Here is a 26533-nt window from a genome sequence, read left to right as displayed (position 1 = left end):
AGCTGAGGTATTCAGTTGAGGAAGTTTCAGCTGCAGGGGTCAGCCAGGTATTCAGGAATGAGTCAGTATCTGTGTGGGGGTCATTGTGGATCAGGGAGAAGAAGCCTGTATCTGTGTCTGGCATGCTGATCTGTGAGAAATTCCAGGGGGAGTCCATTGTCTCATCACATGTCTGCATGTATCCGATCCTGGGCTCTCTCCGACCTAACAGATTTTATCCTTAGTAAGTAGTTCAGGAGATGAAAATAGGATAAGCTTAACTAGTAGGTATAGAATTAAATTGAAATTACTAAGTATTTAGGAAGGCTGTGGAGTGTATCATTAGATTTTACATTCTTCTTATTTGAACATTCTTGCTAGAATAATCTGCAAAATGGATGAAAACATAAGAACATACTGAAGCATTGCCTTCCCTAAGTGTCCTATGTTGTGACCTCCCATTGTTATTGTTCTTAAGTTTCTGTTTTGCTTCCTTTGTTTCATTTCTACTCCTATGAACTTAACTTTCATTTCTCGCTCCGCTTCCGTGGGGGAACTCCTCTGTGGAGAGCTGGTCGCTGGCTTGGTGAGTGAACACTGACCAGACTTACAGCAGATCTCCTCCATTGAATTAAAACTCCAGCATATTTCCTGAAAGTAAGTGGGGCAGTTTCTGGGGACAAAGGACAGGAGGCTTTGGGGGAGCAGATTGACTGTGTTTGGTGTCTAAAATTGTGATTCTGAAGCTGCTTTGCTGACTGTCTCTGCTGAGGTGGCAGAAAAGCAGAATACTGTGTCTGGGGGAAGAGTGATCTTTAGAGAAGGGCTGTTTAAAAGAGCAGTCTTATTTATTTCTTGGAGGGTCCATTATTTCTCCAGGCTGTTACCTCATTTTCTCCTGTTAGGTTAGGTGGCTGAGGAGGCGGCATAAGAAATATAGAGTCAAGTGAATCAGAAAAGAAAGGAAGGAAGGAAAGTTTATTCTGCATCCCCCGGAGACCCAAGTACCCCCAAGGACAGGGCACATGATTCACGCCAATAGGGAGGGGGGCGTTTTTTTGTGTGTGGTTGGGTGAAGGGTGGGGACATGAGCTGAGGTATTCAGCTAAGGAAGTTTCAGCTGCAGGGGGTCAGCAAGGTATTCAGGAAGGAGTCAGTATCTGTCTGGGGGTGGGTGTTGATTCATGGAGAAGCCAGTATCTGTGTCTGGCATGCTGATCTGTTAGAAATGCCAGGGGGAGTCCATTATCTCGTCACAGGTCTGCATGTATCTGATCCTGAGCTCTCTCTCCCCGACCTAACATCTCCCTATTCTGTAGTCTTGACTTTCTACCTTTTCAAGGTGAGCCAGAATACTCCTTTTCCCAGACAGCAAATCCCTCCTGTTCTCCAGGAAGCCTGTGAGAAGAGCCCTGTTCTCCCTCTTCATAAAGCCCAAGCTCCTGGTGAGGCCAGCAGGAGTGAGAGCCCTTATCAGGAGGCATGTGGGAGGGGTGGGCTCTTAGGGGCTCTGCCAGGGATCAGAACTTCTTGAAGCTGGTCCTCTTACTCTTTTGTGAAATTAGCATTATTTATTTATTTATGTGTTTATTTGTACAAACCTTTATTCTTAAATGTACAATAAGCTCACAGACAACACTTCATTCCAGCTGTATGTGGTAACAGATGTTATCATAAGGAATCCGGATGTTAAAACAGGAATGGAATTTAGGATCACCATTGCCCCAGGCACAAGGAACAGCTCATTTCTGGCCAGATTCCTTCATTTCATAAGTGTGTATTTATTTTTGGTGGGGAGGGGGGGGAGGGGGAGGGGGAGGGTGGATTTCCCCTTGGCCTTTGCTGTCTGCTCCTCTTTTGCTATTGTAAAGCCTTATCTTCCTCACCCATCCCCTTAGCTGGTTTCTTTGGCTGCTTCAGGGGCACTTTCTTGCTACCTTTGATATAGGACATGACAACTGATGCCCCTTCCCTGAATGCTGATCCTTTACTCTTGTCTTGGTAACTTCTGGGAAGCTTTTGTTACAGAAGAGCAAAGAAATACCAAGCAGGCTTCCTAGACAAAGGGCGGGACCCCTTTCACTAGTGGTCTCGGGGAGGGGGGGGGAGGGAAATGAGCTGAGGAAGTTCCCGCCACCAGTGTTGTCACAGATTCCAGGAAGGAACCAGTATCTGTGTCACCATCTGTCTGGCATGCTGAGCTGTTAGAAAATCAGGGAGGGTCCATTATCTCTGTCACCATCTGCCTTGCAGTGGCATGCATCCGCTCCTGGGCTTCCCTTTCACCTAACAGTCCCAATGTGGACACTTGCCTCTTAGAGGTCCAAGAAGAGGGAATTTATTCTCTCCTGAGGGCCATGGCTCAGTTACCTCAATGCACCCTATGACTCTCTGGTGTCCTCTGTTGCTTTAGAACCAGTTCTGAATCATCTTACACATTCCCTTCCTTTCTAATTATATTGACTCTTTACTCACTTTTCCCTTTGCATGCAGCTAGGAAAAGGAGTTGCTAATTTTTCAAAAGGAAGTCCACCTTTATCTCACCTTTGAGCAATTTGTACCTTGATCTCTGTGTTACTTAGATTTTGATGTGTACTTTCTTTTCCTCCCTCATCTCAGAGATGATATATCTGTTTTTTATACTGGAGACAAGATCCATGTCTGATGTATACTAACTGAATGCTCAGGTCCCTCAAAACAGAAGAATGTAAATTTTTTATTAAGATTGCAATAACAAATGAATTCACCTGTGGTATAAAACTCTTAATTTCTATAGAATGCACCCAAATGACTTCTTTGAAACAAATTGACCCAGCAGCTAGTGTCTCCATAATTTGCGAAAGTCTGATAAGGGGTTTTGTCAACATCCTTGTAATCTCTCCTGGTCAATAACCATCATTAAAAAGGTGAACCTATTCTTGGCATCCTTATACTTGGGAACCTCAGACAATTGCAATTCTTCCTATTCCTCTATATTCAGATTTCTGTCTTCTACCCCACCTCCTTCCATCAAGGTTTTAATCTGCACCACATTAATGAACTCCCCCAAGAGTTCTAGCAATCAGGGGTGGTGGCCCTGGAACGGGAATGAGGCATGGGCCCTCTCCTGTCAGCTCTGGCAGCCCAGCAGCAGCAGGGGGATGCGGCATGCACACTCAGGAGCACTGACAGGTTAGAGGGAAATGGAGCCCTGCCATGGCAAGATAGAGGATGGAGCTCTAATGCCACCCCCACCCCCACATCTCTGCCTCAGGCGAGTCCCACAGGCTTCCACTCCTCCAGCAGGAAAGAGATCTCCTTCACACTTGGTCTACCCGTGATCGGCAAACAGCGGCTAGCAAGCCACGTGCGGCTCTTTGGCCCCTTGAGTGTGGCTCTTCCTAAGCCTTAGGAGTACCCCAATTAAGTTAATAACAATGTACCTACCTATATAGTTTCAGTTTAAAAAATTTGGCTCTCAAAAGAAATTTCAGTCGTTGTACTGTTGATATTTGGCTCTGTTGACTAATGAGTTTGCCGACCAGTGGTCTAGGCAATTCTCAAACCTCAGCTTTTGAGTGGGTCCTTGTGCAAATACTATCAGTCCTTCAAGTCCTGTTTAGGAACCCTTTAAGAGTGGAATCTCCTGTTCCCTATACCTCTATGGTGCTCCTGGGCATAAGCCTTGTTGGTTTTTGAAGACAGACATTTTTTGAGCTCAGGTCTCTGGCAAGAGTTAGGGCAGTGATGGCGAAACTATGACACGTGTGTGAGAGGTGAAATGCAAACTCATTTTTTTTGGTTGATTTTTCTTTGTTAAATGGCATTTAAATATATAAAATAAATATAAAAAATATAAGTCTTTGTTTTACTATGGTTGCAAATATGAAAAAATTTCTATATGTGACACGGCACCAGAGTTAAGTTAGGGTTTTTCAAAATGCTGACACGCCAAGCTCAAAAGGATCACCATCACTGAGTTAGGGAGACTGATGTGGGCCACAAACCCCTCGGTCCTGAGGATGGACTTGGGCATTTGTTATATCCTTCCAGCATAGATACCACTCATGTTCCCATATCTATCTGCCTGCCTGCTGTGGAGCCACAGAGTCACTGCTTAGGTAGTGGTGGGGTCAAACTCCTTGTGTGAGGACTCAAGTTCTTCTTCACTTTCCTCTTCTGTGTCCTGTGGCAGCAGCTGCTCTGACCTTAGCTCGTTGTAGCCCCACCATAAAAATAAATTCTGGTGCCCCAAGGCAGAATGCATGCTTTTCCTTTCTCCTCTACAGGCTCTTGGTGAGTCTCAGGATTTGTTAGATCTTGGATAGGATGAGAAATATTTGGAGGCTCTTACACCTTGTTTGGATTATGTTGGAGCCATAAAATGATCTGTACCACCGTCTCTGCAGCCAGGGGCTAACTGCATATGGCCTCTGGGCTGTTTTCAGTATCTGGCCCACTAGCTGGAATACACTTCTGTTCTCCTTCAGCCTCATTCCTTATCAGGTTCCCTTCATGTATGATGAACATGGCATTAGTAGACAGTGTTAGTGGGTCTAAATTCATCTCCATGTAGCCTTTATAACTTTTCCCTCAGAGCACAGAGCAAAGGAATAAACTTATCTCATATTGCAGATCTTTCTTTAACCTTCAAACTTTGGCAACCATCAAGACATGGATATCTACTGAGATCTTTTCTTTCTTTGTTTATTGCTTCATAGCCCTATTTACTTGGAGTTTGTTAGAGAATCCTGAGCCTAAACTGTAGCCACAGGGCCATACTGAGTCCAGGTGGGAGAATGAGCAACACTGTGTCACCACTCTATAATACCATCCCTAACAGACCACCAGCATCCTTTCTAATTTAAATGGTCATGACCATCTATGTGACCTGATAGTTGCCTGCCAGGGTCACTTAGCTGAGCTGGAGATACAGGACAGGAGACTGGGCATGCTGACATTGGCTTCCTTAGCTGAGCTATTAACGATGATCTTCTCAATGCTATAGAAAGTACTTCATTCCTGTTATATCTCAGCCTTTTGAGAAGCAGACTTAGTGGATGTGTGAGAAACCACCAAAGGTATGTAAGCCTAGAGCTACAGTGCAAATTATGTTGTCAAAGCCAGTAAGCACAATGTCCAAGGGTCTAAAAGAGACACAGGTGGCTAAAATGTCACAATCCCCTTATGGAAAATGAAGTCTAAGCTTGTTATCTGGCACTTGAGGTCCATAGGAAGTCCTCCTAGTCCAATGCACTTTCCACATCAGTCTAATTTTGCTATCAACAATGTGGCCTTGAAGGCAGCAGACCCTCCACTTTATTGTAGCCTCATGAGTTCTCCAGAAACAAAAACAAAAAGCCAACTTATTAGAAGAATTAGCCAACATTACCTCGATGGGAAGAAAGAGCCCAGGCTTGATGTTGCCCTTTTGTTAGAAAGTATATAATAGAACTGCTAGTCTTTTCTTCTTACCTAGTCCTATGTTTCACTCTTAGCCCCTGCTCCCCATTCCCTCACCTCCTTGTCCTGAAAGCTATCATCATGCCTCCTTGGAAGTTGTGCTTATATCCTACTCATCCTCTCAATTCTACTGAATCTATCTAATATTTCATAGCCCAACACTGATCATTCCTTTTACTGTTGGAAAAGTGTCTGAAATGTTAGAAAATTGGTGAATTGTCAAAGGGCCATATGTCATTATCACTACAGGCTCATGTGATACCAAAAGCCTAGCAGTTTTCTCACACCAGCGACATTGGCATTTTCAAAATCAGACAAGGTGGTGTGTCTTCACTGAACAGGTCATTTCCTTTACCTAATACTTTTTTATTTCTCTCCCATATGCCATATTTCCATAATATTCAGCTTTCAGTTTAGCCTTTATGTTTTAAGTTAGAATTTCTGGATAGCTCTTTACCTGTCCCCATTATTTGATTTCCTAACACACACATTTCTCTAGTATTGTTTGTCACATCAGCTTGCATATAATGTGCTGTACTTTGCATGTGAATGTCAGGGTCATAGTGGTTTGAACTCTGTTCAGACTCATTTTTTTGTGTTTATGGGTATTAGTATTAGCATGTAATTTGTAGTGATGAAAAATTAGTTGAGCCCAGCCAGTGTTGCTCAGTAGTTGAGTATTGATCTATGAACCAGGAGGTCATGGTTCAATTCCCTGTCAGGACACATGCCCAGATTGCAGGTTCGATCCCCAGTGTGGGACTTGCTGGAGGAAGCCTATCAATAATTCTCTCTTATCATTGATGTTTCTGTCTCTCTCTCCCTCTTCCTTCCTCTCTGAAATCAATAAAAACATATATTAAAAAAAGAAAAATTAGTTAAATGACCTTGCCTAATATTTTGAGATTTCTTTCCAAAGACTGATATCTATTTCATCTGAATTTCTAATTTTTAAGATATGTTACTCACATAATTCTAAGGTATATTTCTCCTATCTCCCTTTACCATCAACATACATACACACCATGAGGCTCCTATCAATGTCATTGGCAAATTTCCAGGAAAATGTGAAATGTTACCATTTATCAACACAAGAATTCTCAGAATTCCTAAGTTACTTGTTTTGTAAGGTCCCAAGACCCCCGGTGAGTCCGACGGAGGGGGCGACGACCCCAAGTCAAACGCGGAGACCGAAACTTGATGCAAAAGCAAGAGGATTTTTATTACAAGCGCAGCGCAGGGGCTCTCAGGCAGACAGACAGCAACACAAGGGAAGTGCTGGCTGACTGGAGCCCTGAGCAATTGCAGAACATGAGTTTATAAAGGCAAAAACCACACGCAGGTGGCCGGAAAACAGGGAACTAGGTTAACAGTTAACTCATCTCCTGCAGGGACAGACCTTTGTTAGTAGTTGACTCATTTCCTAAGGGGCAGGGTGGTTTGTCTTTACACAAACCGATCCCAGGAAGAGATAAGATAGCTATGCTATGACCAGACCAGGGCACCAGAGCTTACTGGAAAGGTCAGTTAAAACACAGGAGGAGGGGGGTTTTCTCTTTGATCTTACAATAACCAGGGCTTACTGGAAAAGTTAGTTAAGAGGGGGAAGGGAGGTTTCAGCGGCCTTACAGTTTCACCTTTGATTAACTCAATAATGTAGGAACAGACCCCTGATAGAGCACTGGTCTTGTAAACCAGGGGTCGTGAGTTCGAATCTCACTGGAGCCTCCAAAAGAATCCGCTCCCTTTCCTCTGTAGTAAAGAGAGTCTGGAGAAGCTGCTCACAGTCGTCCCAAGTGGGCTGGTGAGAGAACATAAGGGACTCGACCAGCCCCATCAGGCGCTGGGGATCTTCTGCTGCGGCGGGGGCCTGGGCCACGAGAACCCAGGAGGCTCCGGGCGCAGCCAGGGTTTCAGCCAAGGGGGAGGGTTTTGGACCAGGTCCTGCCAGACGACGATATACGGCTGCTGGTCCGGGTGGCCCGCCGGGCCTGATTGGAACACCTTATTCTTTACTGCAAAAATAATAGACAGGTCAAAAGTCCCATCCGCTGGCCACCCCACGCCTAGGGCTGGCCAGTCGGATGAACAGAAAGTCTGCCAGGGACCCTTCTTGACACTGACGGAAAGGTTGAGTCCCTGACTCCGGACGTCCTTCCAGTGTGCCACTGTAAGAGAAAGAGGGGTGCTGCTTCCTTGGCCCATGTTACCTGGATGGGAGAGGAGGAGTAGAAGACAAAAACAAAGAACAAACAATGACGCGACAAGACACCGGATCCACAAGAATTTACCCAGATACAGAACGGCCGCTGAGGGATGACATCCCTCCCTGATGCTAGTCCGGCCGGACACGCGAGTGCCCGTTGCCGGCCAGCCCGAAACAGAAGTGACCAAGACCTCTTGGTCACCGCCCGATCCTGGGGCGTCCCCCAGGGTGACAGTTTTTCTGGCCGAAGTCCCTTCGACCAGAGGAGCCGACTCCTTACGGTGCCGACAACCTGTCTTCCTGAAAACCTGAAAAACCCGAAACTAAGAACGAACAAAGGACAAGGCAAACACTGAACACCTACGGAGTTTGCTTACCTCCAAGACCGATGTCCGACGTTTGAGGGGTGGTCGCCCCAAATCCCGGACGAGCCCCCAAAATGTAAGGTCCCAAGACCCCCGGTGAGTCCGATGGAGGGGGCGACGACCCCAAGTCAAACGCGGAGACCAAAACTTGATGCAAAAGCAAGAGGTTCTTTATTACAAGCGCAGCGCAGGGGCTCTCAGGCAGACAGACAGCAACACAAGGGAAGTGCTGGCTGACTGGAGCCCTGAGCAATTGCAGAACATGAGTTTATAAAGGCAAAAACCACACGCAGGTGGCCGGAAAACAGGGAACTAGGTTAACAGTTAACTCATCTCCTGCAGGGACAGACCTTTGTTAGTAGTTGCCTAAGGGGCAGGGTGGTTTGTCTTTACACAAACCGATCCCAGGAGGAGATAAGATAGCTATGCTATGACCAGACCAGGGCACCAGAGCTTACTGGAAAGGTCAGTTAAAACACAGGAGGAGGGGGGGGGTTTCTCTTTGATCTTACAATAACCAGGGCTTCCTGGAAAAGTTAGTTAAGAGGGGGAAGGGAGGTTTCAGCGGCCTTACATTAGGGACCTTGAACATAGTAGGTTCATTGCAACTCTGTGTATTGAAGATAAGATCCTTGTAAGTCACTTACTATCTCTATGTACAGATCTGATAAAGGGTTTGCTCTTGCCAGGTACACAAACACAGTGTCACATATCATGTCAAAATAACAAGAGAAATCTTTTTAAACACACAGAAAATGATGGCAATCCTTACACTGTAAATAAGCAAGTCAGAACAGGTCTTTCTGATAAAGGAACATGGAAGGAGATTGTTGACTGAAGTATGAGAAGGAATCCTACTGATACCAGGGGCAGCATTGCCTGCTGAGAGACGAGTGGGTGTAAAAGCCCAGACCCAAAAGTGGTTTGGTGCGTTTATTATTGGGGATGTGTTTGGCATAGGAAAGAAGAAGAAGGAGAGATGTGGGGTCACGCAAACATCTTTTCTTTGTAGAAAGGACCTCAGACCATCCTTCTGTTCAGTAAAAGTAAAGATCAATAACAACCATTGAACAGAAAGAAATGAAATGTGTCATGTTAAATTAATTAAAGTATTTAATATTGCCAGGTCACTGTGATCCTTTCTTTGTCTCTCTACCTCTTCTTTTATGTCCCTATATCTGTTCTTTCCCTGTCTTTGATTTCTATACAATTAACAGTATTCATTCCCACTGCTCTGACTCTGCCCCCTTTTAACCTTTCCAATCAGGCAGAGATCAGGGAACAAGAGGAGCCTCAGTTCAGAACAGGTAGGAAGGAACAGGGAGCAGCTGGGATGGCTTCAGGAGTCCTGGTGAACATAAAGGAGGTGATGACCTGCCCCATCTGCCTGGAGATCCTAACAGAACCCATGAGCCTGGACTGTGGGCACAGCTTCTGCCAAGCCTGCATCACTGCAAACAGCAAGGAGTCCGTGAACGGCCAAGGAGAGAGCAGCTGCCCCGTGTGCAGGATCAGTTACCAGCCTGAGAACCTGCGGCCTAGTCTGCATTTGGCTAACATAGTGGAGGTGCTCAGGGAGGTCAAGCTGAGCCCAGAGGAGGAGCAAAAGAGAGATCTCTGTGTGCGCCATGGAGAGAAACTCCTGCTCTTCTGCAAGGAGCATGGGAAGATCATTTGCTGGCTTTGCGAGCGGTCCCAAGAGCACCGTGGTCACCAAACTTTCCTCATGGAGGAGATTGCCCAGGAGTACAAGGTAATAGACTGGGATGGAGGAAAGACAGGGCAGAAAATAGCACTTGATGGGAAATCTTAACTTTGCATTTGACTATAATTATATTGCCACCATAACCCTGAGGCCTGTGTTCACTTTTCTTCCTACATTCACCTTCTAAGACCTGAAAGACATTTCTGTGCATTCCACACAAATGATGAGCAGACTTTCAATCAGAAGTAGACATTTTTAAACCTTGTGCTAATAGGTGGAGGCTTGTACACAAGCAAAGCTGTCATTGTCCCTTTGGGCAGGAGAGTGAATCAAGACCTAAATTCTTTCCTTACACAGGATCAAGTTTTTTCTTCTAGGGCAAAGAAAGCCAGTCTTCTCTTGACATAGTAATGGTGACTTCTATCATCTGAGTCTTAAAGAACACATAAACACATCAGATTTCCTTCAAATCACAGATTCAAATTGTCATTTTGCAGTTTCTATAAAATCAAGTCTCTTTAGAGATCAACCTGATTTCTTCCCCGTTTGTCCTCTCTTTTGATGATAAGAAAGCCCAAAGCTTGACCCTGATGTGATTCCTCTCTCACAGGAGAAGCTCCAGAAAGCTCTGGATAGTCTGAGTGCAAAGCAGCAGGAAGCTGAAAAATTGGGAGTTGATCTTGAAAAGGAAACAACTTCCTGGAAGGTAGGAGGAAACTCTTCCTGAGGTAGCTAGACAAGATTCTGGGTAGGACCTTGGGTGTAGTCAGATGGAGCTCCCTATCTTCAGTGTCCCTGGCCATTGATATGTCCAGATTTATTGATTAGCCATTTGTCATTCTTTCCTTGGTAGGGCTCAGGCAGAAAATGAACCTGTTACAAACTAACACAGATATTTTTAGGTTAGTTATTCTCATAGTGAATTCTGTGTTCATGTCGCTGATTATTTTGAGCCATGAATGGTTGCCAATGGCTCATGCCCTGATGTTCAACATAGGTAGAGTTTGGGGTGGGGGTCAAGGGTAATGATGGAAGGCATGACTGCCTTGGGCTGCTCTGTGAGAGCTGAGCCATACCTTGGTGTCCCATTTTGTGTCAGTAGTGCAGATTTGAGGTCATTATTTTGGGATGTGATGAGAAGAAATAATAGGAGATATCAACCTCTCCAAGAATTGTTCCTGTGTTTCCATCTCCCTTCCCTCTGAGAACTTCCAAACCAAATACTTTTCTGGCTTCCAGTCTCTTCTTGATTGCCAGAGTCCCTCTCTTTCTTTTTCATTCCTGAAGGATCTAATAGAGAATGAAAGCCAAAGTATCCAGGATTATTTTAAAGAACTGAGAGGTATCCTGGACCGTGAGGAACAGAAGGAGATGCAAAAGCTGGAGAAGGAGAAGAGATATATTCTCAGTTACCTGGCTCAGGGTGGCAGTGAGCTCATCCAGCAGAGCCAGTTGTTGAGAGATCTCACCTGTGATCTGCAGCGTCGTTTGCAGGGGTCAACAGCAGAGATGCTGCAGGTAAGACTCACAAAGAATCATCAGCATCTGAATTTGAGGAAAATAAAGACTAAGTTTCCTCTGATGTGTGGCTGTGCTGTTTGTTGTGGTGATGCTGAGGTTCCTTTGGTCTTGTAGTAACCCTTAGTTGCATCTATTTCACAGGTTACGGAAATCATCAAATGATGAATAACAAGGGAAAATCTCATTTTTGCTTTTATAATGTACTAATTACAGTGCAAAAGTGACTGTGGAGAAAATATCTATTGTCTCCAATTATTTTCTGCCAGGCACTATATTTTTGACCTAGCCTAGAACTTTTTTTCTGATACCTCTTTATTATCCAAGAGTTGTTTTTCCTTCATAGAATGCGTTGAGATTCTTCTCCTTTTTCTGAATAAACAATTGTTTTCTGGATAAGCAATTGAGAAGGATTGGTACTATTTATTCTTTCATTATTCAATAAATGCACCAGTGAAACCATCTCACTCTGGGCCTTTTTGGGGGAAAGGTTTAAAATATAAATATTTTTTACTTGTGCTAGATTTTCTTGGGTATTTGTGTGTGTGTGTGTGTGTGTGTGTGTGTAATATACATCATTTTTTGATAATATACATCTTTGTAGAAATTTGTCCATTCTAAGTTGTCGATTTACAAACATGAATTTATTCATTATAATTTCTTAGAATCTCTTTCATTTCTATGGTATTACAGTATTGGCCCATCTTTTATCCCTCATTTCAGTGATATTTTTTTTTGTCAGTTTAGTTATATTTGCTTAATTTTATTGATGTTTTTAAAAAATGAACTTAAATGATTTATTGACTTTTAACCTTTCAATATCATAGATTTATGTTTTTACTTATGTAGTTTACTTTGTGTATGTATATGTAAATGTACATTCATACATGAGTGTGTGTATGTGTTTGTGTGCATGTGTGTATTGGTTTAATTTATTGTTCTTTTTCTAGCTTCCTAAAATGGGAAGTTTGACCACTGATTCAACAACCTTTTCTGTTATTTTTTAATTATATAAATGTATAGTTTTAGCTATATTCCACACTTTTGGATAATTTACTTGTTATTTAGATTCAACTCAATGTATTTTCAAATTTTATTTGTTATTTTCATCTTAACCCTTGAAATATTTGCAACCGTGTTGTTTAATTTACTAACACTTGGTGATTTTTACTTTTTCTTCTGTTGTGTATTTTAAAATTAATCCCTTTCTAATCAGAAAGCATATATTTTACTATTATGTCTTTTAAATATATTGATATTAAAATATTGTATGTCCAAATTTTTATATGAATTTGAAAAAAAATTGTGTATTGATTTGGTGAAAGGATTTATAGATGCCAGTTAGAGTTAAATCGAGCTGGTTGATAATGTTGGTCATGTCTTCTACATTGTGAATATTTTCTTATTTATATATTTTTCCTTTTCTTGAGCCTCTAACATTTCTTGTAATACTGGTTTGTTGTTATTGTTGAACTTCAGCTTTTTCTTATCTGAAAAGCTCGTTATGGTTCCTTAAATTCTAAATGATAGCCTTGCTGGGTAGAGTAATATAGGTTGTAGGTCATTGCTTTTCATCACTTTGAATATTTCATGTCACCCCATTCTGGCCTGCATAAGTCTATCAGCTGATTGGTTGAGAAATCAGCTGATAGTCTTACAGTGGCCCCCTTATACTAGAAATATTTCTGCTTTTCTCCTCCTGCTTTTAAGATTCTCTCTCTATTCATTTCTCACTAGGTCTTTTTATGCTGTCTGTCTTCTTTTTCAAGTTTCCTGACTCTTTGTTGAAGTCCTCAGTGAAATAATCTATTCTTTTCTTAAGTTCATTGAGCATCCTTATAACCTGCATTTAGTTTAGAATTCTGCATTGGATAGATTGGTTACCTCCATTTTGTTTAGTTGTTTTTCAGAAATTTTGTCCTGATCTTTCATTTGGGACATGTTTCTTTGTCTCATTGTTTTTGCTGCCTTCCCATGTTTATTCCTATGTATTTGGTTTATCTGCTACATCTTGCAGCCTTGGCAGAATGGCCTTATATGGTTGGTGTCCCTTGGCAACAGTGGTACAGTTTCCATATTCATCTGAAAAAAGGTGCTATTGGGTTGTGTGTGCTCTCTTATTGTAGTTGAGTCTTGATTGCTGTTGCACATTGGTGAGTGGAATTGCTCCTCAGGCTGAATGGCTGTCCCAATTCTTAACCTCCACACATGGGTATGTTACCAGCCAGTTTCATCTCCACCCTTCCTACCAGTCTCAAGGTGGCTTCTTTAAATTTTTAGTTATATTCTATAATTTAATTATAATTTTGATATGAGTTTTGGAGAAAACAAACACATTCTTTACCTAGTCCATCATTTTGTCCAAGATTCTCTTTTTACTTTTGCCAAATTTGTATCTTTGAATCCAAAATATGTCTCCTATAAGCAGCAATACTATAAGTTGCTTTTTAGCTAGACCAGCAATCTCTATCTTTTAAATGGTGAATTAAGGCAATGACATTTAATGCAATTGTCAATGTAGCTCTATTTAACTTATATTATGCTATTAGCTTTTATATGCCACCTACAATTTTCATTGTTCTCTTTCTCATTGAATAGCTTCTTTTGAGTTAACCAAATATTTCTAGTATAAAATTTGTTTTAAACTTTTTTTATTTTTGTGGTGGTTGCTCTTCTCATTACAATATGAATCCTATTTTATCAAGACCTATTGCATATTGATACTAAATTAATTCCAGTAAAATATGGATACTTGCCTCCAATATTGCTTTTTATTACTTCAGCCACAGTGCAATGATACTTTTAATAGGGGGACTTAATCTAATGCAGGCCCATGCCATGCAGGCCTTAGAATTATTTGATATAACTGGGAAGGTATACTTTTAGATGAAATTTATATGAGGAAATAATATTTTTTTTCAAGAACTGAGGATAAACTCAATAAAGAGGTAGAGTTTGGACAATGACATAAACCAGGTCCTGATTACAATGTTTGAACTTCGAGATGAAACTTGATTAAATTAAAACTGTCCCCCAAATTCCTTTTCATTTTCTCTACTTTACCTATTTTTAATTTCTTTTTGTCATGTACAACAATAAAACCCTAATATAGAGAACAAAGCAATTTTTGTGTGTGTGTGTTTGTGTGTGTGTGTGTGTGTGTGTGTATGTTGATCCTCTGGTTGGCCTAGTTTTGGGTGTCATGAAAAAAGTTAGTCTCAGATAGGTGATACCAAATATATTTGTGCATATCTGTTTAAAGGAACAAATTTGTGATGATAAACAATTTCAGATGACAAAAATAATTAATAATATGGACTAAACTGTTTTGTTTGAGACTGAAACGCAGTAAATATTGTAGTATTTAGAACAGTGACCAAGTGGATGTTGTTAACATGGACAAAGGTGTAGAAAAGAGGTAGTAATTTGTTTTCTGAAAAGTAAGTTACATAGTAAACAGCCTAAGTTACTAGTTCATGTGGGTGCTTTCCTAGACATTATAGTAACCTGCATTTAAGAGACAAATCTGAGTAAAAATAAAGACTTTGGAAAACAATTATACATAAGTGTGCATCAAATTTAAGGGTGTGTACAAGATCAACTGTGGATAGTGGGTGAAACAAGAAGGGAGATTTGAGAAATGCCTACATTAATACATTTGTTTGCTTGTACACTAAGTGGAAGCCATGTGAATTTTTGAGAAATACTCTAACTACTCATCTTTGATTCTTCCAATTAAGGCATAAAACTTGACAAGTAATAGTTAATTACTTTACATTTGTGTTGAATAAATGAGCAAACCATGAATTATTCAAATCAACCCATGAGGAGTCTTATGAACTTGGGAAAATATGATGGCCTCATGCTTTTCTCATAAATATATCTCATCTCCAGGTACTGGAAGCTAAAGGTGTTGTTCCACAAGGGTCAATATTTTAGGAAAACTGACAACTGTTCATGAGTCTTCTGAAATGATACACCTGGATCTTTTCTTTACTATTTTGTTCTCACATTAGGACCATCTCTATTCCCACCAGATCAGGGGGACCTGGGGATGTGATGAAGCTTTGTAAGTGAGGAGGACTTATTACTTTTTGACTTACGTTTTCTCTTTTGTCCCTAGGATGTGAATGGCATCCTGGAAAGGTATGTGTGGAAGACAAACAATGGATGTTTTGTCCTGTAAAAAGAGGTTTAAAGCCATTAGAGTTATCTGGTAGTTAATTAGGATAAAATATTGCTCAGGACAGAACAAGCTGGTTGCAGTTTTAGCTTGAATTTCTGTTCACATATGGATTGAATATTTTTTAAATATTTTTTTATTGTTTAAAGTATTACAAATAGTAGTACATCTCTCTCTCTCTCTCTCTCTCTCTCTCTCTCTCTCTCTCTCTCTCCCCCCCCCCCCCCGCCCCAATTGACTTTCTCCCAACATAAAAGGACCTGGTATCTTCTATTCCCAGAGCAGAAATTTAAATGTAACTGAGTTGTCTCAAATTCTGGCTGCTTAGGAGCTGAAGAAAACATGACATTTCAACAATAAATCCATCACCTATGTACTGCAGAAATCTGAGTCAGATACAGACAGGCTGATAGAACAAAATTAATGTGGCCACATGAGCCTGATACTGCAACATCTTATGTTTGACTGCCTCTAATCCAAACTCAGCAACTTCTCCCCACCTAAATATCCTACCATAAAATCTGGTTCATTCTCAATAGTTATAAAATACTCAAACAAAAATGGTTTCTCTGTATTTTCAAAAACAAACATAAATATCAAGGAATATTTTGACTCTGACACAAACAATTGATCCATCTTTCTCACGTACTTTTTAAAAAAATTGATTTCAGAGATGAAGGGAGAGGAAGAGAAACATCAATGATGAGAGAGAGTCATTGATCAGCTGCCTCCTTCATCCCCTAACTGGGGATCAAGTCCGCAACCCAGGCATGTGCTTGTGACTGGAATTAGACTGGGGACCCTTCAGTCTACAGGCTGATGCTCTATCCACTAAGCCAAACCAGGTAGGGCTCTTGCTCATGTACTTTTGGCGCCAATGGAAGGGCACCATCTTTGTGTCTAAAATTTTTTTAATCCTCACCTAAATATACTACTTTTTGTCCATTGACCATCAGATAGTGATTGGAATGTAGGGAGGGTGGTAGTGAGGGAATGAGAGAGAGAGAAAGAGAGAGAGAGAAAGCAAGAGATAAAGAGAAAGAGAGATAGGGAGAGAGAGGGAATGAGAGAGAGAGAGAGAGAAACATCAATGTGAGAGAGACACATCGACTGGTTGCCTCCCACACATGCCCCACTGGGTCTGAAGTTCAAACCTACAACCCAGTCGCATGCCCTTGATAGGAATAGAACCTGCGACCCTTCAGTCCTCTGGCTGATGCTCTAACCACTGGGGAAAATAGCTACTTCTAAGTCTAAATTTGAACATCTACTTGACAACATCAATCTCTTCCAAGCACATGAAATTCAGACCACTGTAAGTACAGTGTCAATAATGTCTTTCCCAAGTGTTACATTTTTTCCCAGAGCAACTGAAATCTCAGATATTGTTCCTGGGGCCTCCCTACTGGGGAGTAACATTTAAAGGTCTTATTCCTCTCCAGACAGTATTTCCACACAGTATGTCTCAAACCACCAAGAGCTAGGTTCTGCAACCTTCCTTTCTTGTCATAATGCTAGGACTCTACATCCATGTCATGGCTTTTCCTTACATTAATTCATTTCAAGGTACCAAATTTGGCATTTTAAAGAAATCCACGAGGAGAACCAAGATGGGGGCATAGGTAAACACCAGAAATTGCTGCCTCCCCCAACAACTTCAAAAATACAACTAAAAGACAGAACGGACATCATCCAGAACTACAGGAAGGCTGGCTGAGTGGAAATTCTACAACTAGAAGGAGAGAGAAAAGCACACTGAGACTCAGAGGAGCTGCGGAGGTGGTGTGCAGAGGTACAAGGTGCACGCGGCAAAGGCTGGCAACTGAGGACGCGGCTGTCTTTTCCAATAGGGAGGGAGTCACAAGCTCCTGACTGCACTGAACTCCAGTTCCAGGAAGTCTCTGGGGACCTAGACTCATATGGGGAGAAACTGGACTGTCTGGCAGTGGGCAGAACTCGGAACTCGAGGGTGGCTTTCTCTCAGCAGTGCTTGTGGCAATTACCAGGACACTGAGACACAGGGCCTCTTAGGGCAGGGCTGAGGATCAGCCATAGCTGCTTGCTCCACCCTGTTGATTCCCTGAGACACCGCCCCACCCAAGCTGCGGCAGAGGCTTTTACATATGAAAGGCCTGGCCCTTTTCAATCTGAAAATTACCTAACAAACTGCAGCTGGGCCAGACAGACACAGAACTTCCAAGAGAAGACCCAAGGCCCCACAGCAGCTTGCATTGTTTCACAGCTGGGCTTCATCTGGGCACCTCCACTCTTCAAACAAGGAAGGGGAATCTGCAGATCTCTTTGTAGTTCCTTCTGGGTAGCCTCAGGCAGAGGCTAAATTAGCACCTCCTTAGAGATCCAAGAGCCAGTGTACCCAGTGGTCAGAGTGGGACCATCCAATTACAACTCCTCAGATCCATAAGGGACACACTCAGGGGGCATACTCAGTGGGCACCAAAGCCACACTGAAACAAGTTTTGCCCCATAAGGGTGTCTTCAGCACAGAAGTTCTCCCACTGTAGACACAGCTGGTTCTCACAGCCAATTGTCCTGGAGGTCAATTCCTCCTAGTGATACCTACAACAATCAAGGCTTAACTGCAACAAGACTGTGCACAAGGCCCACAAAGGGGTACACCAAGAGTGTCCACCTCAGGTAATTGGAGTGGCTGAGCCACTGGGACCTATAAGACACCTAGCATACAAAGCCACTCTACCAACACAGGGAAGCAACCAAAATGTTGAGACAGAGAAACAGGTCACAAATGACAGAAATGAAGGAAGCAAACGACTGGAAATAGAGTTCAAAACCACAGTTATAAGGTTTTTCAAGAATTTTCTAGAAATCGCCAACAAATTTAGTGAGACCCTGGAGGATATGAAAAAAGACCAACTAGAAATTAAGCATACACTTACTGAAATAAAGAATAATATACAGAGATCCAACAGCAGACAAGAGGATCACAAGAATCAAGCCAAAGATTTGAAATACGAAGAAGCAAAAAATACCTAATCAGAAAAGCAAAAAGAAAAAAGAATCCAAAAATATGAAGATAGTGTAAGGAGCCTCTGGGATAACTTCAAGTGCACCAACATCCGAATTTAGGGGTGCCAGAAGAAGAGAGAGAGCAAGATATTGAAAACCTATTTGAAGAAATAATGACAGAAAACTTCCCCTACCTGGTGAAAGAAATAGACTTACAAGTCCAGGATGCACAGAGAACCCCAAACAAAAGGAATCCAAAGAAGACCACACCAAGACACATCATAAGAGCAAAAGACAAAGAGAGAATCTTAAAAGCAGCAATTGAAAAACAGTCAGTCACCTACACTGGCATAACCATATGACTGTCAGCTGATTTCTCAACAGAAACTATGCAGGCCAGAAGGGAGTGGCAAGAAATATTCAACCAAGATTACTTTATCCAACAAAGCTATTATTCAGAATAGAAGGTCAGATAAAGAGCTTCACAGATAAGAAAAAGCTAAAGGAGTTCATCACCACCAAACCAGTATTATATGAAATGCTGAAAGGTATTCTTTAAGAAGAGGAAGAAGAAAAAGGTAAAGATAAAAATTATGAACAGCAAATACATATCAAGAAGTGAATCTAAAAATCAAGTGAATAAAAAATCTGATGAACAGAGTAAACTGGTGAATATAATAGAACCAGGACATAGAAAGTGAGTGGACTGACAATTCTTGGAGGGAAAGAGGTGTGGGGGTACAGGAAAAGACTGGACACCTATGGATGAGGACAGTGGGAGGGTAAGGGCAGAGTGTGGGGTGGGAACTGGGTGGAGGAGAGCTATGGGGGGAAAAAAGAGGAACAACTGTAATAATCTGAACAATAAAGATTTAATTAAAAAAGAAATCCACTATTGCATATAATTTCATATGATTTTTAGAAGTTAGAGAGGAGAGGATATTCATCTTGAAAAGAATAAGCTGTGATTCTGAGAGGTATACTCCTTCCCAGGATCAAACAAAAGGCACCTGGGAAAATGGGCCAAGCACAATTTTTCTGACTCTAAGCTCAGGAGTCTACTCTCTACTTTCTCAGGGGTCCATGGAAGGATGCTGAAGTATTCAATAAGGTGAATGGATAAAAATCAGTGGTTTGGGAGAGTCAAAAATTGCAGAGGTGTGGAGATCTTGTTTTGTCGTCCCTAGGAGTAAGACCTTCACTCTGAAGAAGCTAGAAACTATATCCAAGGAACACAGGAGACAGTTCCAACTTCCTGATCTGAGAGGGATGCTGCAAGTGTTTAATGGTGAGGAATGCTAGAACAAGTGGGTATCTGTGGATTCTTGTTATGATGGTGGTTAAAGAGGAAGAAGAGTTCAGTTTCTAGATGTGGGTAGAGGAGACAGAGAAAAATGTATATTATGTGCTGACTATATGGGCATATTCACTGGGGAGTGGTCAACTGCCTTGTTCACCTCTCATTCTTCCATGTACTACCTTACATAGACACCAGTCTTTCCCCTGATCTGGAGAGAAAATAGATTTTAATGTAGACTCTTTTGCTTATATTTTATATTATGTATTTTTTCTACTTTCAGAACTGACAGAGGTGCGCCGCTACTGGGGTAAGTAGAAATCACAGTATCATGAAACTACCCTGTCCTCATCTTCTTTTAGAATATTGCATTTCTACTAGGTCTCTTTACTAATGCAAATAAGATATTGATATAAATGTAACACGAGGCAAATATTCCTACTGATGAAGGAAGGGTGTTCAAATCAGAAAAAACAAAAGGCAGCAAAGATACAGTGTCAGTGTATCTGACAGTGGTGCAGATACACTCAGTGTGTTAGATGTACCCAAGGAAAGAGACTCTACACAGAAGTAGGTTAGGGTGTGAGCGGTTGTGAAGATCCATGTTTTCCTTCCAACAGACATACACATTATATTTCCACAATGTTATCCTGCTCCTCAAAGACCAAAACAAGTTTTTCCCAGTTCCTACTCATTTTATTCTGAAGATCTTTCTTGCAATGTCACAGTAATACATCATTTTCCTCACATAGCACTGTAATTTTTTACAGCAAATGTGACCCTGGATCATCGGAGGGCTAATTCAAATATTGCTATTTCTGCATATGAGAGAGAAGTGAGAAGTGACTTCAGTGACTTTTTTCAGAGAACACATTGTCCACCTGAGAGAGAAGATTATGAAGATTATGGTGTCCTGGGATTACCATCTATCACATCAGGGAAGCATTACTGGGAGGTGGATGTGTCACAGAAACATGCCTGGATTCTGGGGGTATGTGTGGGGAAATATCCTGTCTCCATTAGGATGGATTTTGGAAAACAAATTAAAAATCAGCCTGTTAGCTTTCGGTATCAACCTAAAAATGGCTACTGGGTTATAGGGTTACAGAATTATTCTGAATATAAGGCTTTTGTGAATTCTGCCTCCTCCAAACCTTCATTCTTAACTCTGTTCCTGGCCGTTCCTCCCCGTCGTATTGGAGTTTTCCTAGACTACAAGGCTTGCACTATCTCATTTTTGAATATCACAAACCATGGGTTTCTTATCTATAAATTCTCTTCATGTTGCTTTAATCAGGAAATTTATCCATATTTCAATACTATGAAATATTCTGACTCTCTGAAACTGTGTTCTCCAAGCTCTTAAAACTCTCATATCCTCACCCACTTCTGTGTAGTCTCTTTCCTTGAATGCATCTAACAAACTGAGTTTTTCTGCATCACTGTCACCATCTAATCTTTGCTGCTTTTTTTCTTCTGATTTGAATACCCTTCCTTCATCAGTAGGGTATATAATTTGCCACATGTTATATTTATCCCAATATCTTATTTGCATTAATAAAGAATGCTAGTTCATCATTTTTATAATTCTAAGGAAAATGACTAATGCCTCATTAAAAAATGACATGCATGTAGGTAAAATCTCTACCAATTTCTTAAAATCTCATGTCCTCTGCCTCTGACAGAAGATGATGGAAAGCTTTCTAACAACTTTTGTACATTATTGAAGATTCTGTATAAGAGTCATTCACTTCAGAATGAATCCTCAGGTGTGTGTCAGTTTACCCCGCGATGTTCATTATTTGTCAAAGAGTGAAGGAGAAAATATTATAAATAATATGTACCAAGAGTGGAAGCTTTGTGTCCAGAGTGTCTGAGTTCAAGTCCAATCTCCCCAAATATGCACAGTGAACCATGAATAAAATACTTGAATGCTGATTTTATTTTCTGTAAATGGTCCTGGTAATAAAACCCACCATAGTTAGAATCACTGTGAGAGGAAAAATGTCACTAAATGTATAACATGTAAGTGTCTCAACTGAATAAACATTTCCCCACTAATTACTGAGAAATATAAACGGTGTCAGTGTCTCATTAAACAGGTTTTTGCCTTAAGGGGCACTCAGATGGTTTTGACTGAAGTCTCATGATTCAGATCTCAGATACCTCTGTGCTGCTATCTAGATACGTCCAGCTCTGCCAATGATAGATAAGTCTGTGTGTGTGTGTGTGTGTGTGTGTGTGTGTGTGTGTGTGTGTGATAGAGAGAGAGAGAGAGAGAAAGAGAGAGAGAGAGAGAGAGACATTGAGCATTTTATTATAATTCTGCTGTTACTACATATTAGTCCTGATCAAATAAACTAAATTCTAGGATATTCTATTTTACATTTGTAAATATATACACTGAGTGGCCATATTATTATGACCACCTGATGTTTGCAGGAAAATTAGCTATAATTTCATGCTGAAGTTACTAGAGAGCCAGACCATTATAAATAGGGAAGCAACTTGTTTATCACAACCGTAGAAGTGATTTTTTTTCTGAAGATATGTGTAAACAACGCGATTTAACAGCCTTTGAACGTGGGATATATATATACTGAGTGGCCAGATTATTATGACCACCCCATCAGTACTTCGTTGGGCCACCTTTTGCCTTCAATACTGCGGCGATTCTTCTTGGCATTGACTCCACGAGATGTTGAAAGGTGATGCGAGGAATCTGACACCATGCCTGATGAATAGCACTGTCCAGTTCTGGGAGATTTGATGGTTGTATAACCAGCTGCCTGATGGCTCTTTTAGCTTCGCCCCACAAATGCTCAATTGGATTGAGATCTGGTGATTGTGGGGGCCACCTGAGCAAGGTAAAGTCTCCCTCATGTTCTTGAAACCACTCCTGCACAATACGAGCACCGTGGCATGGTGCATTGTCTTGTTGGAAGAAGCCATCTCCATTGGGATATGCCATCAACATGATAGGATGAACTTGATCAGCAATGATACTAAAGTATGTTGTGCTACTAAGACATTGTTCCACACGAATTAAAGGGCCCAAATCATGCCAGGAAAACATGCCCCAAACCATAACACTGCCCCCAGCAGCTTGACGGGTTGTACTCATGCATGTGGGGTGCATGCTTTCATGCTGTTTCTGCCAAATTCTCACTCTGCCACCTGCATGATGCAACTGGAAACATGATTCATTGGACCACATGACTCTTTTCCAATGCTCGACTGTCCAATCCTTGTGTTCCTGTGCGAATTGGAGACGTTTTATCTTGGTAACTGCAGACAGCAGTGTACGGCTAATTTGCCTACAAACATCAGGTGGTCATAATAATCTGGCCACTCAGTGTGTGTGTGTGTGTGTGTGTGTGTGTGTGTAAAAGCTACTTAAGCTCTGCCTCTGATAAATACACACACACACCACGCATGTACTCACAGGTATACTTTTGTTTTCAGTTGTTTTCTCCATGTTGTCCTCAATCTTTCCTGTGAGCTAATGTACTATGGCAGTGCTCAGGAAGGAAATAAGCCTGTTCTTTCACCCCCAGCCCCCAGTGAGAGAGGAGTTGAATCTGCAGTGGATATTGATGCAGGGCTTGGTTGGGTAACCATGTCTGGTCTTCTGAAATACAGACAGATCATGGTTCTTCAGTAAAGACTACAATTAGGTTTCCTGGTTTTTAGGCAAATAGAAAACCATAATGAATTATGCTCCTTCTCCTATCACTTAAAGTCCATCTCTAGAGCTAAGCACATTGCTGTGGTCCACATCCCAGAATATTATGTTCTGAGGCCCAGGGAATGATACATTCTCCTCAGGGCTCTGTGTTCCCTTTAGTCCATACATCTCCTGTTGGAGAGAAGTTCTTTGACTTTGGATCTATGATTCTTAACTGTTTCTGGACTGAAAATAATAGGGTACAGGAAGTAATGTGGTTAGAGTGTGGTGATGTAGATAACAAATAGACATTGGGGTAAGTATCTGAGTACATCTTAAGAACAAAACAGAATGTAAAAACAATCTACACTAATAAAAGAGAAACAAGCAAATTGGTGTTACTCCGCTACACCCACCAGCCAATCAGGATGAGTATGCAAATTAACCTAACAAAGATGGTGGTTAATTTGCATATGCAGGCATGGAGTGAAGACTGCAGACTGAAGAGGCTTGGCTTCTCCGCTTTGGCCAAACCAAAGGCCTGGGTCCCGGGTGCCGGAGGTAAACCGGTGCCAGCAGCCAGGGGAAGGAAGACCTTTTGCGTGAATCTTCGTGCAATGGTATTCTAGTTGTTAAATAAAATTGGTCAAAAGAGTTTATATAAATGCTAATAATACCAATTTTATTAATGACCACAGCAATTATGTTGACAGTAACACCAACAATAGACCAAAAATATGATCATCATCAGCATGCTCATTGTAATTAAAATTATGTCCATTACAATATAACTGTATGTCTTTCTATTTAAATATCATTCCCCATATACCAATATTTTGTAATGAATCTGGTACAATAAAGAATAACATAAAGAAGATCCCTTCCTGCCTTTATAAATCTGTTGTTGGATGAAGGGGCTGGATGAACAGGGATACTCAAAGATAGTATTTATGTGATGATAAAGGAAAAATGCCAGCTCTCAGAATGAACTTTGTGCAAAATTTACATGCTTATCTTTGCATTTGCAAAAGCATCAAGAGTTTACTTATAGTGAGAAATAAATTCATTCATATCCATGAAATGGAAATTATCAATATGGCTCAGGAAATACACTTATATAAATTCCAGTTCCTGCCTCATAGACATATGTGAACAAAGAAGAGTTTATAAGGCCAAGCTTATGTTACTCAACTATGGGTTACAAACAGTATCAAAATATCTGTGCTTTCATTAGAAAAAACATCAACAATTTGGATGCCTTCCATGTCTCATATGAGTTAATGTGTGAACATTGCCTAGCTCGCAGTCTTGTCAGTCAGGAGGGACCCTTGTCTGGAGCTTCCACCAGCTTGTAGCTATAGCATTTGAAACATGTTTTCAGAAGGACAAAATTTATAATAGGGCACAAGCACATGTAGAGGAAATAGAAATGTTTCAGTTTTTCTTTAAAAAAATTATGCTTATGTTTTGCCATTCTATTTTTATTAGAGTACTATGTCATGCATACACTGTACCTTGTTAAATTTATTATTTTTAATATTTTTCAGTTCTGCTTTTGATTGATGGTGCAAAAAGGTCCAAATGTTTCCCAAAGAAATGGGGAAAGTGGGCACTTATGGAGGTGTGTGTGTTTCCCAGAGAAAGACTCCACTTGAAGAGCACCATGTGTTAACCTCCATGAGCTTCCTGCCTCCTAGTTGCTGGTAACATGTCACTGCCACAGCTGTACCACATTATGTCAGAAACAAAAACTGGTAGTTATCTGAAGGGCCAGCTCGGACTCAATGGTGTTATGGAAAAAATTTGTCAATAGGTTCAAAAATTTTCTAAATACCAGCTCTTTGTAGCTGCTATTTGGAAAGAAGGATCTTTACTAAAATTTTAATTTTACCTTTCACCAGGAAGGCTGCTACCATTTAGCTCAAACTAACAGAGCTCTGCAATTGATTATATTCCCCATCACACTCTCCATTACAAAGGGCAGATACCCAGACTTCCTGAATCATGACTTTATACCTAGGAAGTTTTCTAGGACATGAATATAGGATAAGCTTAACTAGTAGGCATAGAATTGAATTGAAATCCTGAGTAGTCAGGCAAGCTATAGAATGTATCATTGGATTTCACATTCTTCTTATTTAAATATTCTTTTTTTAAATATTTTATTGATTTTTTACAGAGAGGAAGGGAGAGAGATAGAGAGTTAGAAACATCGATGAGAGAGAAACATCGATCAGCTGCCTCCTGCACATCTACTGGGGATGTGCCCGCAACCCAGGTACATGCCCTTGACCGGAATTGAACCTGGGACCTTTCAGTCCGCAGGCCGACGCTCTATCCACTGAGCCAAACCAGTTTTGGCTTATTTAAATATTCTTGCAAGAATAATCTACCAAAGAGATCAAACTATAAAAATATACTGAATATTGACTTCCCCAAGTGTCCTAACTGGTGACTTCCCATTGTTATTGTCCTCGAGTTTCTGTTCTGCTTCCTTTGTTTCATTTCCACTCCTATGAACTTAGCTTCCATTTCTCACTCCACTCCTGTGGGGGAACTCCTTTGTGGAGAGCTGGTCACTGGCTTGCTGAGTGAATCTTGACTAGAGTTCATTTGATCTCCTCCACAGAGTTAAGACAGTTTCTGGGGACAAAGGACAGGAGGCTTTGGAGAAGCAGACTGAATGTGTTTGTTGTCTTAATTTGTGTTTCTGAAGCTGCTCTGCTTGTGGGTGTCTCTGCTGAGGTGGCAGAAAAGAGGAACACTGAGTCCGGGGGAAGAGTGATCTTTAGAGAAAGGGGGTTTAAAAGAGCAGAGTCTTATTTATTTCTTGGAGGGACCATTATTTCTCCAGGCTGAGTTACCCTAGTCTTTTTCCTATTCTGTAGTTTGGACTTTCTACCTTTCCAAGGTAAGCCAGAATTCTCCTTTCCCAGAAAGAAAATCCCTCCCTCCTGTTCTCCAGGAAGCCTGTGAGATGAGCCCTGTTCTCCCTCTTCATAAAGCCCAAGCTCCTGGTGAGGCCAGCAGGAGTGAGAGCCCTTATCAGGAGGCATGTGGGAGGGGCAGGCTCTTAGGGGCTCTGCCAGGGATCAGAACTTCTTGAAGCTGGTCCTCTTACTCTTTTGTTAAATTAGCATTATTTATTTATTTATTTATTTATTTATTTATTTATTTATTTATTTT

The 26533-nt window shown here is 41.2% G+C and overlaps 1 protein-coding gene across 1 annotated transcript; it reads left to right on the top strand.

Annotated features, from left to right (window-relative positions):
- Positions 1–544: 544 nt before the first annotated feature.
- LOC308524043 (tripartite motif-containing protein 5-like) lies at positions 545–21749 on the top strand. Its single transcript, XM_081098197.1, has 8 exons — positions 545–636; positions 9260–9745; positions 10308–10403; positions 10985–11215; positions 15339–15361; positions 19571–19671; positions 19964–19990; positions 20451–21749. The coding sequence occupies exons 2-8, from the start codon at positions 9326–9328 to the stop codon at positions 21044–21046; spliced, it is 1494 nt and encodes a 497-aa protein (XP_080954323.1). The 5' UTR covers positions 545–636; positions 9260–9325; the 3' UTR covers positions 21047–21749.
- The last annotated feature ends 4784 nt before the right edge of the window (positions 21750–26533 follow it).

The sequence above is a fragment of the Myotis nattereri genome (genome assembly GCF_964212035.1).
Source record: "Myotis nattereri genome assembly, chromosome: 9".
NCBI lineage: Eukaryota > Metazoa > Chordata > Mammalia > Chiroptera > Vespertilionidae > Myotis > Myotis nattereri.
This window is presented reverse-complemented; position numbering and strand designations above follow the sequence as displayed.